This window comes from Eucalyptus grandis, chromosome 4, assembly GCF_016545825.1.
Source record: "Eucalyptus grandis isolate ANBG69807.140 chromosome 4, ASM1654582v1, whole genome shotgun sequence".
Classification (NCBI taxonomy): Eukaryota; Viridiplantae; Streptophyta; class Magnoliopsida; order Myrtales; family Myrtaceae; genus Eucalyptus; species Eucalyptus grandis.
In genome coordinates, this window is record NC_052615.1 from 2533004 (window position 1) to 2545910 (window position 12907).

Sequence of the window (12907 nt, forward strand, 5' to 3'; positions counted from 1 at the left end):
TCCTTCGAATGAGACTATTTACTTTATCTAGACTGAAAGGAACTCTATGCTCCATGATGTTCCTTCCCCGTCTACTAATTGAGTGATTTGTTTTGTAATGTTTGATGAAAACTCAAAATATAACATTTTATTAGAGGTGGACCATTGGGCTGGTTCAATTCGAGAACCGAATTAAACTGAATCAGATCTGTTTCAAGACGGTTCAAGCACTAGTTCAGTCCAAAGTAAAAGTTATGGGAGCTGGCCTTGACCAATTCAATTCTTGATTTTATATCTTGAACCGGTCAATCTCTACCTGAAAATCAGCTTTGCAAGGTTAATTCTCAGGCAGAACCGGTTTTCATACAAAACCAATCCTGAATCTTTTTTTTTATTTAAACTCCACTTCTTTTCTAGTTCTCACACTCAAATTTGGCCTCTCTCTCTCTCAGTCTCTCTAGTCTCTCGACTTTTTGCAGTGGTACTCTCAATCTCTCTCTCTTGTCTTGCGGACGCCCCTTGTCTCGGTCTCGCCAACGCCGTCTCATCTCCATCTCTCGCCATCTTGGGGGTTGTGGGCTTTGCTTTTGTTGGTCGACCGTCAGTTAGCCCATTATTAGCCAGGTTGGTTCTTTCTTATAGCAACTAATTAGAGAGAAGCTTTGTGCTTTTCTGAAGATGAATATAGCCTGAGAATTGTACGAGCGATAACTTTTATTACAATTGTTTTACCTTGATCTTTCACTTATTATGATATGGCTCAAATTTGACCGTAACATTTCGAAATTTAAAAAAAGAAAAAAAATCCTTTTACATCACTCAAGATCACTCATCTTTGATCGAAACAAAGATTACTTGGGAAAGCTATCAGCGTCTTTTATTTGGATTTATAGATATGACTTATATGTTGTAAACGTGGCCCTCGACGTTTACATATTAGGCTATTAGCATTCTCCAAAATGGGCACATAAAAACACATAAAATGTCCCCAACTTCCAATTCTAAATAGAAATAAAAAGAGAAGATTAGCCAACTTCAAGAGCTGTTTTACCATTGCACATATTAAAAGTAAAAGTTAAAAAATTGCTTTTATGAGCCCACCGCAAATTGGTACTTCAATACCAATGTATAATTTTGAAAAATGTTTCAAACTACTTCATTCACACGATACTTCATAATCTATTCTTTTCATTTTAATTATTTATTTGGGCAAATGCAAAGATTTATGAACTTAAATTCATTTATCATGTGAAGTGAGATTCTGAAATTGCCCAGGCAGCTATAATAACATTCTGTCTTCTCAAGATTGAAATCCCGTTAACTATAATATTTTGATGTCACTACTAAACAACGAAACCATAAAGATGGGCATCATTAGAAAACAGCAGAGATTCATGAACATAAAACTTTTTGCCGCGTGAAGTTAGATGCCGAAGTTGCCCAGACAGCTATAATACTTTTCTATCTTCTCAAGAGCCAGATCCAATTGATTTTAATGCTCGACGTTATTACTCGACAATTGGGGCATGCATGTGAACGTACATCGATTTCTAAGGAAAGCATGTGAACGAGGATGGTTTTCTAAGGAAAGCATGTGATGGAACTATTAAAATGGGCACCATTAGAAAATGATGGGAGCATTAAAATTTATGAAAAAGAAATGACATCCATAAAATGCCTAAATATATGATTTCACGTTGCATAAATGGACAAGTTTTGGTATTGCCTAGTATAGGAAGAGATCTTTCACGAAATTTATTTAGAGAATAGGAAAAAATAAGGAACGAATGAAAATGTATAGAAGTATTTATTCGGAGAAAGCAATTAAATTTGAGAGGTTCGCAAGGAGAGTGAACTTTCCTAATCGAACTGCAATGTTTTAAAATAATATTAATAATAACCCATAACAACATGAAGAAGAGTTTCGAATTGAAAGGTATAGTGTTCATATCAAGGCGGTAACAAATTGATCATGCTACCCACGCATACAGAACTTTCCATTTTCACGGAAAGAATCTCTATACTAATGTATATTGCGTGTGTATGTACATATACCCTAATTTATAATAGTTCACACCTCACGTAAGTTTTGATAGCAACTTTCTCATACATCAATTCCATCCCAAGAATTTAGAAAACGATTGGCTATCCTTTGAAAAGAAATTAAAGAACGAAGCATCGAACTAAAAAGAGTAATTTCAAACAAAAATGTTGACAAAGCAAAACCTTTCATTGAATGATAATTACAACAAAATCTAGTAAATCATCAGTTGACCAAAATATAGAAATTCTTTAACCCTCTCCGAATCGCTGTAACGTGATTAATGCAAATTTTGAAAATTCGGGAGAGTCTCTATCCAATGAAAGCCGAGTTGTGGGGTGGTTTATGAAACTGTTGCGAGATAATCCTTCAAAACATAGATGAAAAAGCGGAGCTTCTTTTGAAAAGACTGATTCCTGGAATTTTGCACCAATAAGTACACATAGATTTAATTCTTAATAACAGCTTACAATTAGGCATGATTTAGACAAACCAATCGCAGACCTCGGTGGGTCCCATATGCATTATTGATTTTCTTTTCTTGCGTGGATGATGGGAATTCCTATCTTCAATAACACGAGTCTGTCAAAGAAGTTGAAAATTAGATTTGTCGACATTTTGATTTGCCAGTCTTGTAAGTGTCAACCTAAACTTCTTGTACAGGTTTTGAGAAGCCTATAGCCTCGGAACGACCGTACTGGTATCTTCTGATCCATAGAGAGACAAAGAAAAAGGAACACCGAGAACAAAAATGGCAGAAGCTGTCATTTTTAGCATTGCGGAAGAGATCGTTGCTAGTCTAGCTCCTCAAGCAATAGAAAATATTGGAAAGTTATGGGGCGACAAGCATGAACTCGAGGCACTTAGGGAAACAGTCTCCACGCTTCAAGCTGTACTGGATGATGCAGAGGAGCAATACCACCAAAGTCGCGAAATCAAAGATTGGGTTGATAGACTGAAGGGCGCTTTTTATGACGCACTGGACGTGTTTGAAGAATACAATGTAGAAGCTACGCGACAAGGACTGAGAGGCGACAATAAAATGTTCGAGGAGGTAAGGAAATTTTTCTCTGGTTCAAACCAGGTTGCTTTTATATTGAAGATGAGTAACAAAGTAAGAGCAGTGAAGAAAAGAATAGAAACCATTGAGGCTAACAGGAAATTCCAATTGAACACACTCCCCAAGAGAGAGTGGAGGAAGAGAAAAGAGACACATTCCTTTGCATGTGAGGGGGATATTATAGGGAGAGATGATGATAAGGAGACTGTTAAGAAATTTTTATTGAATTCAGATGTGAAAGGGAATGTTTCCATCCTTCCAATAGTTGGTATTGGTGGGCTTGGAAAAACAACTCTTGCTCAACTTGTATATAATGATGAGATGGTCAATGAACATTTTGAATTGAAATTGTGGGTATGTGTCTCTAATGTCTTTGACATGGAAGAAATAGTGAAAAATATCTTAGCTCGTGTGACGAAGGAGGTATTGAATCATGATACGTTGGAACAATTACGAAATAAATTGAGGGGAAGGAGATATCTTTTAGTTTTAGATGATTATTGGGTTGCAGAACGAGAAACATGGGTCAATTTGAAACAATTATTGGTGGAAGGTGCTAGAGGAAGCAAGATCCTTATAACTACGCGTCTTCCTTCAGTTGCGGATATCACCTGCACTACTACACCTCATCTTCTCAGGGAATTATCTGAAATGGAGTCTGTCGATTTATTAATGCAAATGGCTTCAAAAGGAGAGGAGAAACAAGATTCTAACTTGCGACCTATTGGCGAAGAGATAGCTAGAAAGTGCTATGGTGTTCCATCGGTTATTCGAACTGTTGGAAGCTCACTATTTTTTAGGAAAACAAAAGACGAGTGGTTACATTTCAAAAATTATAAGCTCCTAGAAGAAGCTCGAAGTGAAGAAAAAATAATGCCAGGTCTTATGCTAAGTTACAACAATCTTCCTTCGCATTTAAAACGATGTTTTGCATTTTGTTCATTGTTTCCCAAAGATCATGAGATAGATAAGCAGACTTTGGTCAATCTTTGGGTGGCAGAAGGATTTATCAAGCCATCAAAGCCATCAAATAAAAGTGAGTCTTTAGAAGAAATTGCCCATGAATATTTCATGAATCTAATTTGGAGTAACTTCTTTCAAGATTTTAAAAAAATCCACTCACGGAAAGGGAGACTTGCAAGATGCATGATTTGATGCATGATCTAGCTTGCTTGGTTGCAGGGAATGAGTGTTGTGTGGTAGGGAATGCCACAAAATCTATAGATGCAAGAACTCGTCATATATCTGTGGGTGACCTTCCCCTTCCATTCCCATGCTTGGAAGCAAGTTGCTTGAGAACATTAATTCTTTTGAAGGGAAGAATGATAAGTGAAGAAGATTTACACCCACTCATGCAAAGTTTCAAAAAGTTGCACGTCTTGGATCTTCATGACACATCTGTCAAGAAGCTGCCAAGGTCCATCTGTGAGTTGAAGTATCTCACGTATCTTGATCTCTCTTACAATATGTGGCTCAATAGGCTTCCTGACTCCATTATGGAATTGCAAAATTTGCAAACACTTAATCTTGATGGTTGTTGTTACCTCAAAGAATTACCAAGGGGTATAAGGAAATTAGTTAGCCTTCAATTTCTAGGCATAAAAGACTGTAAAGAACTTAGTTATGTTCCTTGTGGACTAGGGCAATTGAGTTCTCTGCATAGGCTGAACTGCTTCATTTTGCCCAAAGACAAAGCTTGTGCTAAGAATTATGGCAAACTTGAGGAGCTATATGGGCTTAATAACATCCGGGGAAGTCTTTACATTGAAAATTTGGGACATGTAACTGATACAATAGAAGAATACAAGGCTGCAAACTTGACAGGGAAGCAGTCTTTGGAATCTTTGGAACTTGAATGGGGTGGTTTCAATATTTATGATGTAGTAATTGGGGAAATGGACTAGAAATGAAGATCTATTGGATGGAAATTGCTCTATTGGATGGAGCCGCCCTCAAATCTGCGGGAGTTGACGATCACTTTGGATATGAAGGTGAGAGCTTTCCAAGGTGGATGATGGATAGCCTCGTGTCTTCCTTGCCAAATTTAGTTGAGGTAGAGATTATAGACTGTGGAAGATGTAAACGTCTCTCTCCACTAGGCCAATTACCTCACCTCAAGAGTTTATGGATTTCGGAGATGGCTGAACTGGAATACATCGAGTCTGGCCATTCATCCACTTTAACATCATCGTTTCCTAGTCTATTGAACTTAAGTATTTCTCATTGTGATAAGTTGAAAATGCCATTGCCATCATGGGGAACCTTCTCATCTTGGGGATAACATATTTGGCCAACGTGTGCGACATCTACCCAACCTCGTGAATCTCTCTATCATCCTATGTCGTGAGTTGGATATATCCAAAGACCAAAGCGGCAACATCTTGGATTTCCATGGAGGCCTTCAAAGTCTCCGCTATGTACAAATTAAGAACCTTCCCAAACTAGTATATCTCCCACAGTGGCTTGTCCAAGCCAGCAATCTCGAGCATCTCAAAATTATTGCAACAATTTGAAGGATATACCAGAGCAAATTGAGGCCCTTCAATCACTTCAAAATCTGGAAATCATGCTTTGCAACTCGTTGACATCATTCCCTGAAGCAATCTGTAGGCTCACATCCCTTACTCACCTAGCTCTCAAGAACTGCATTGAGGTGGATATATCCAAAGACGAAAGCAGCAACATCTTGGATTTCCATGGAGGCCTTCAGAGTCTCCGCTCCATGGATATCGCTGGCCTTCCCAAACTGACATCTCTTCCACAGTGGCTTCTACAGGCCTGCAATCTCGAGCGTCTCAAACTTTGGAATTGCCGCAATTTGAAGGCTATACCAGAGCAGATCGAGGCCCTTCAATCGCTTCAATACCTTGACATCGTAGGGTGCTGCTCGTTGACATCATTCCCTGAAGCAATGCGAAGGCTCACATCCCTTACTCGCCTAGTTCTCGACGACTGCAAGGAGCTGGATATATCCAAAGACGAAAGCTGCAACATCTTGGATTTCCATGGAGGCCTTCAGAGTCTTCGCTCCGTGACAATCTCTCTCCTTCCCAAACTAACATCTCTCCCACAATGGCTTCTACAGCTCCATAGTCTTGAGCATCTCACAATTTCGTCTTGCTGCAATTTGAAGGCTACACCAGAGCAGATCAAGGCCCTTCAATCACTCCAAACTCTCAACATCAGAGGGTGCTCCTCGTTGACATCATTGCCTGAAGCAATGTGAAGACTCACATCCCTTATTCACCTAACCATCTACTATTGCGAAAAATTGGAGAAGCGTTGCTACAGACAAATAGGCAAGGACTGGGACAAGATCGCTCATATCCCGCACATACGACTTGGGCAAACGTCGCCCTAATTTTCTTCACCGAAGGTATGTGGGGACCTTGTTTCCCAGATTTTTACATGAATAATTTCTCGAATTGTGTTTCGAAATACTTGATTTGATATTGGGGGACATGGACAGATCGCTGGAGAGAGAGAGAAGGTTTGCGATGTGATTTGGTTATGGAGAGAGAGGACAATGCTCATTGAGTTTAGCATGTGGTTTTTAACTTTGAATTGTTGGTGCTTCTAGAGAATTTCTGAGCGAAGTTGAGTACATCTGTTTGGCATCATATGAATTTGTTTTTGTATCTTTTGATTTATTGCTTCATCTGGTGAACATGAGCCGGGTTTGCTGGTTTGGCTTCTCGAACTGGACTCTTGCAGCTCTAAAAACTATTATGATGTGTGGTCGGTAGCTGCTATTTCAAATTTTCAATGGCATTTTGATTTTGGATCATCATGCTCTATATTTGACGAGTGGGGGTCTGTACTTTTAAGTTGTTTGTGTAAAATTGTTCATGACAATTGTGTTTAAACCTCGCTGTTTATGCTTAAAAAATAAAGTTTTTCCCACTTGAAACTAGTCCTCAAAAGCGGTTTCATGAGATTAAGCTTAGGGAAAAATTGCTAGCACTTGCTAAAGAGACCCTTTCTTTTGAAGTACCCTGTCCATTCTTTTATCTTTTCAAAACTAAACTCTCATGCATACCAGAAGGCCATGTGGTACAAATAAAGCTCGCCGTTTGAACTATCTAGCATGAGATTAAGCTCTCAGGTTTTTTGTTTCAGTAGATATATATGTTGCTCACGCTACTTTATTTTTCAGGCTAGACAGAAATGGCGTAGATTTTGGCACCGATGACATAATGGCAGTTGAGGATCACAAATCACTGACCGCTAGTCCCACGGCAAGAAAAACATGGATTTCTCTCTTGCTGAAACATGATAATAATGGAAACACCTAGAGCTTTTCTAAGTTCGGGGTGTATGCTTTGAAGTCCGAGAACAATACTACTGCATACTCTAGAGTCTTCTCAACTTGGATGTCATGCCCTACGGCAATATGATAATTGCCCAATATATTTGGTATGTTTTCATGTACTAAAACCTTTTAAGTGCAATGCACGAAAAGATAAACAAGACGAGAACTATTCTGTACTCACCTAAGAATTGCAGGTTGCTCAAAATTGGAGGAGAGGTGCCATAAAGATGCAGGCAAGGACTAGTACAAGATATCTCATATCCTGCACATAAAGTTGAAAAAGGTATCTGTCAACGCTACATGATTCGATTGGGGGACATGGACAAATTGCTGAAAGGTTTGGACATATCCTTGAATGCAGGTATTTACAGGGTGTGGGAACTTCGCTTTGTTCCCATCGTGAGTCAGGCTGTAGATATAGTGTGCAATCTGCTTGTTTGATTTCACAAGTAGTGAAATGCCTGCACGGTCTGATGATTCGGGAAAAATCTCATAGATGGAGTGATGAAATGTTTCTCTCAAGAACCTTATCTCAACGTGTTCCCAAAGCATTGGAGATTATGGCATAGATTTGCACGGCAAATCAAGTGTATGAATTGCAGCAATGAAATATGTTGCATTTTTCTTTTCACATCCTACATGCTATTGATCTATTAATTTGTAAATCAAGTGATCCCTAGACCTGTATCACACCTGTCTGGGCTTCCAAAGTGAAATTACTATGTATCAAATACTGGTCAAGCTCCAAGGTAGGAAAGTGATCTTATTGTTAGCATTTGACAGCAACATTGTGTTAACTAAAAGCTGCAAATGGTTTTTATTTTCTAAAGTGTCTCACTGAAGAGTTTGAAGGGAAATGCAATGGAGGGGAGAGGGAGAGAGGAGGGAAATGCACATTCTTGGTTTGCTGTTCAACCATTCTACGGAGGTCCTCAGGTAAATACTTTGCCGATTTTGAGTACTGTCTTAAGCAATTGAGTAAATGTCTGACATTCAAAGAGGTCTTATGACAGTTGAACCGGGAGTCTACTCTATGACTACTCCATTTTGATCGCTGCAAAGTTGTCCTGACACATTTTGTTGGTTGACAATTGACGAAATAATTTCTCTTACTAAACCCTAATTTCGGTTTCTTCATCTCCTTGTGACAACAATGTTTGCAAAAGAAATGCATTTGTGTGATGCAAGATTAATGAACGAAGCAGTAGTCTTTGTTGCCATTTCTTTTGATAACTAAATCGATCATTGCCAATTTTAAGTCTATGTTGTGGACTTCATGTAAACTCAATTTCTCATCTTCACTCTTGTCTTAGATTTTTCTTGTTCTGTGACTTCAATTGGTTTCAATTGGTCATACTGGTTTTGGCTGTGCTTGGTAGTATTGCCCTGCCATGGCAATATCTAATGGATATTTTCGCCAAAGCAGTTGGCAAAAGTGATTTGTAATGATGCCAAGTTTTCGAAAGAAGAAAGGACTTCAATGTGATTGCCTTTTGATTGCAAGAGGAAAGATTTAGGTGCACTTTCAAGATTGACAATTCGATCATCCATTAAATCTCATGATATATCATAATAACGTGTTTACTGATTGATCCTTGATAAGGTAAAATTTCATTAATTTCTTAAATTGTTGCACTCTGCAATCTGACCTTCCTTTAGCTATGTAACTGCCCACAGTTTTTTACTTGTTCACAAGTTCTCTTTTGGGAATGAGGCTTGAGAATAACCTTGAAATAGTTCTAAAAGAAAAAGAAAACTGTTTTAGTTGTTTTTCAAGGAGAATTTATGGTTCAAAAATGCAAAGTTTTCCTACTTGAAACTAGTCATCAAAAAGTGGTTTTCTACTTTTCGGTGCTGGCATTTGCTAAAGAAACCCTTCTTTGAAATACCCACTTTATTCTTTTCTCATTTCAAGACAAAACTCCTATGAATACCAGAAGGCCAAGTCATACAAATAGAGCTTGTTGTTTGAGCTATCTTCCATAAGATTAAATTCCCAGGATTTTTGTTTTAGTAGATATGTCTATTACTCATGCTACTTTACTTTTCTGACTAGGTGAAAATGGCGCTGATTTTGGCACCAAAGACAATGCCAGATAAGCATCACAAAGAAGTCTCTCACTGCTAGGCCCATGACAACAAACATATGGATTTCTCTCTTGCCAAAACAGAAGAGTGGAAACACCAAGAGCTTTTCTAAGTTCAGGGTGTATGCTTTGAAGTCCGAGAACAATACTACTATATGCTCGAGAGTCTTCTCAACTTGGATGTCACGCCCTACACTAATACGATAATTGTAGAATACATTTGGTATGTTTTCATGCACTAAAACCTTTAAGTATGATGCACAAAAAGATGAGCAATACTAGAACTATTATGTATTGAGTTGATAAGTTCACATTTTTCTTCGATCTCCATCAGAATAAGTATGTCATATGTTTTATGCACATTCTACAAGTGACACCATTTTTTTTTTTTAAATTTCTACATTAGCAAATCTTGTTTCGCTTTCTGATGTTAGTTTAACTATGAGACAGGTTGGAGGTTCTAGCATAGATCTACATGGAAAATCAAGGGTATGAATGGCGACAGTACAATATGTGGCATTTTTATGTTTACATGGCACATGCTACTGATCTATTGATTCCTGAATTATCAGATGATCCCTAGACCTGTTGAGCACCCGTATGAACTTATCCTAGTGAACTTTGATGGATCAAGTACTGGTCAAGCTTCAAGGAAGGATAGTGAAGTGATCTTATTGTAAGATGACATCAACCCAAACTGTCTTACTATATTTACCTTCACATCATTCCATCAAGTTTGTGATTTTTTAACAACCCTCAAGCAATTGTCAAGGATCCTTTTAGAGATGGCAAAAGTGTCTTGGTGATCATCCCCGAAACAAGTATTATGTTGTCAAAAATTGTTCATCCATAAGATCATCTGAGCAGGTTAATCAAACAAGAAAGGACATTTCAATTAGTTTACAGAGAATTATTCTTCGTCTGCATGCTATATGCAATTCATACACACTAGCTGCATGAGCCGATCCCAACAAACAAACGTGCTGAAATTTTCAGCAATCTAAAGGTTTTCAATGAAGTTTAATGGTAGGAGATCTAGAAACATGAGTTTTCTATTATGAACTAGAAAGTTTTGAAATGGACAGGTTCATAAATTTGGCTACATGTTCACATTAGGTATGGGATTGAGCAAAGAAAACACCCTACTGCAGACAAATGTTCAATGGCCATTGGGTTGGCCTATTGGAGGATATTGAGGACCCCAGGTGAGAAATTATTTCACAATGAATTTCCCTAGGCCAGGTTTATGAGAAAATTTGTAATGATATGAGGATTTATGTCCATATAGGGGCCTTATTATTATGGTATTAGGGCTGATAAGTCATTTGGCCAAGACATATTGATGCTCACTACAAGGCTTGCTTATATGCTAGTATCACCATTAGTAGCAGTAATGGAGAGGTGACGCCGGGCCAGGTAATATCTAACCTCCATCTTGCCAGTTTTTTCAAAGAGGACAAAAAGAAAAGCACGAACCAATTGCCATCAACACTGGCTTCTATCATGTAGTGAGAATACCAAGTGGGACCAAGCATGGGAATTGAAGCAGGAGTCATAAATGGTGTTCAACATACCTTCTTGAGGTGAAATTTCAATTACTTGCTCTAGAAAATAACGGTATGCCATTAACAACAAAAAGAATAAGTGCATACAGACATGTTCTATAGTATTTAATTACTAAATTGTTTATGTTGCTTATATAACAGAGAATTATTGAGCAAGTTGGTGTTGTCCTCACTTTAGCTCCAAAGCCGATGGAGGTAGTTGACTTCACTATCACCATTTATGCAACATATTATCTCAAAGTTGTATTATTATCTTCCTTCTTAGGTTTACTGAAATGGTGTAGGATGCCGCACTAATTGCAGGTTCACACCATAGAAATAACAGGGACTTCAAGTATTTTTGTTCATTGAGGGACTTTAAGAGTGTGTTTCCCCTCTATTTTGCAATACCAAAAGCATGGGAGAAGAGGGAGGCTTTGAAGTGATAAAGAAGGCAATTTTGAATCTCTCACTTCACTATGAAGAGCACATCAGCACCTCCTATGGAGAAGGAAATGGGAGAAGGTTAATGGGCAAGCATGAAATAGCCAACATTGACACATTTCCTTGGGTAATGCTCAGAAGAAGCGTAACAACTCTTACTCAAATTCTAAGATTGCCCATTCAATTGAATCTTGGGATGCTGGAATTACTTGAAATCAATTATGCAGGTAGTTGCCAATTGATGCTGCTCATTCCGTGTAGGCTGTGACACTAAGAGGCAAGGAAAAGGTACTATAACAATGGCCATACTACTTCCCTTTTGTGCTATCTGAATGTCAATTGAAGATCCTTAACTTTCATGGATGATTCAAAGAACTTTACCATAAAAATAAATAAATAAATAAATAAATTGTACATAGAAAGTAATTGTTCATTTTGGTCTTAGTTGATTTTATGACCGTTACTATGAAAGAAATTTTAACTTTTGACATTCATAAAGCATATCATAAAGCATACCCTTAGTTTTGCTTACTAAACAAATGTAAATCTTCATATCAATCCTTATTAATTCAATATTTACAGAAGCTGTTAAAGTTAAGACTTGGACATCTCAGTTCTTTTAGTGCCTCAAAAAACTTTTTGGAATGCTCCATTATTTCTGAATATTGATAGAACATAGAAAGTTCACCTTCCTTACTCAGTCAATTAATGGCTTAAAATGATATACAGGTTACTTGGAAGATCGGGGTCCTGCCTCAAACATGAACTCATACGATGTGATCTCGTTACATGCAGAAACAACAATTTTATGAGAGCCCACCCTTGAGGCTGAAGCTCTTGTTGCTCATAAGTTTGCATTAAAGGTCTAAAATTCAAGTTGCTAGTTAAGAAAGGCCGAATGCATTAATCAAATCAGGGAGGACCCACAGGCTGAGAGACTGTGAACCTCTTTTTTCTCCACATTTAGGTCATTGAGAGAAGATCCTCATGTAAGAAGAGCTTCCCAGACGGAGAGAAAATTAGGCGTCCAAGCTCAGACCTGGTCTTCCTCACATTGTTTTCATACTACATTCGCGAGTAGTCTTAATGTTTTGGCATTTGAGTTCAACATTACCCTTTAGCGTGGACATCTTGCTTTGTTTGAATTGTCAGTTTGAATTGGTATTTTTGCTTATCTTCGTACCTTGAAACTTAGGGAAGTGCTTTATAAACCTATGTTTAAAATGAAGAAATTTCAATGCAATTCGTCCAAATTTTTCAGTGTCATCATATGCTGAACTCATTCAATTTGGCATGTCCGACTTTCTTTCGAATGATAGGCAGTTTTGACTTCTACTTCAGTAAACATGAGATGCACCAGTTTGTTTCATCTCTTCCAATGTCTTATCAAAAGAACTTCGGGAAGTATGAACGGACCATAGCCCTTGGGGTCGCGCAAGT

General features: G+C 38.0%; 1 protein-coding gene and 1 long non-coding RNA gene across 5 annotated transcripts; both read left to right on the plus strand.

The window, feature by feature from the left end:
- Positions 1 to 374: 374 nt before the first annotated feature.
- On the plus strand, positions 375 to 4984 carry LOC108957375 (putative disease resistance protein RGA4). Its single transcript, XM_039311486.1, has 3 exons — positions 375 to 603; positions 2684 to 3960; positions 4263 to 4984. Exons 2-3 carry the CDS (start codon positions 2772 to 2774, stop codon positions 4982 to 4984), a joined length of 1911 nt encoding a protein of 636 aa, XP_039167420.1. The 5' UTR covers positions 375 to 603; positions 2684 to 2771.
- A 1195-nt stretch (positions 4985 to 6179) lies between these two features.
- LOC104434695 lies at positions 6180 to 12612 on the plus strand. 4 transcript variants are annotated; one of them, XR_005550244.1, is made up of 14 exons: positions 6180 to 6456; positions 7237 to 7496; positions 7587 to 7675; positions 7754 to 8328; positions 9449 to 9702; positions 9930 to 9968; positions 10052 to 10155; positions 10565 to 10684; positions 10768 to 10895; positions 10989 to 11062; positions 11186 to 11239; positions 11348 to 11594; positions 11695 to 11755; positions 12197 to 12612. It is a non-coding gene; the product is annotated as an uncharacterized LOC104434695 (long non-coding RNA). The 4 variants fall into 4 exon arrangements; XR_005550245.1 differs by having other exon boundaries at positions 10989 to 11096; positions 11348 to 11755; XR_005550243.1 differs by having other exon boundaries at positions 11348 to 11755.
- Positions 12613 to 12907: the final 295 nt, after the last annotated feature.

Coding starts and splice junctions, on each gene's coding strand:
- LOC108957375 (XM_039311486.1), top strand. CDS start 2,772: ATGGCAGAAGCTGTCATTTTTAGCATTGCGGAAGAGATCGTTGCTAGT. Junction 3,961..4,262: donor TGAAGAAAAAATAATGCCAG/GTCTTATGCTAA, acceptor GCTTGGTTGCAG/GGAATGAGTGTTGTGTGGTA.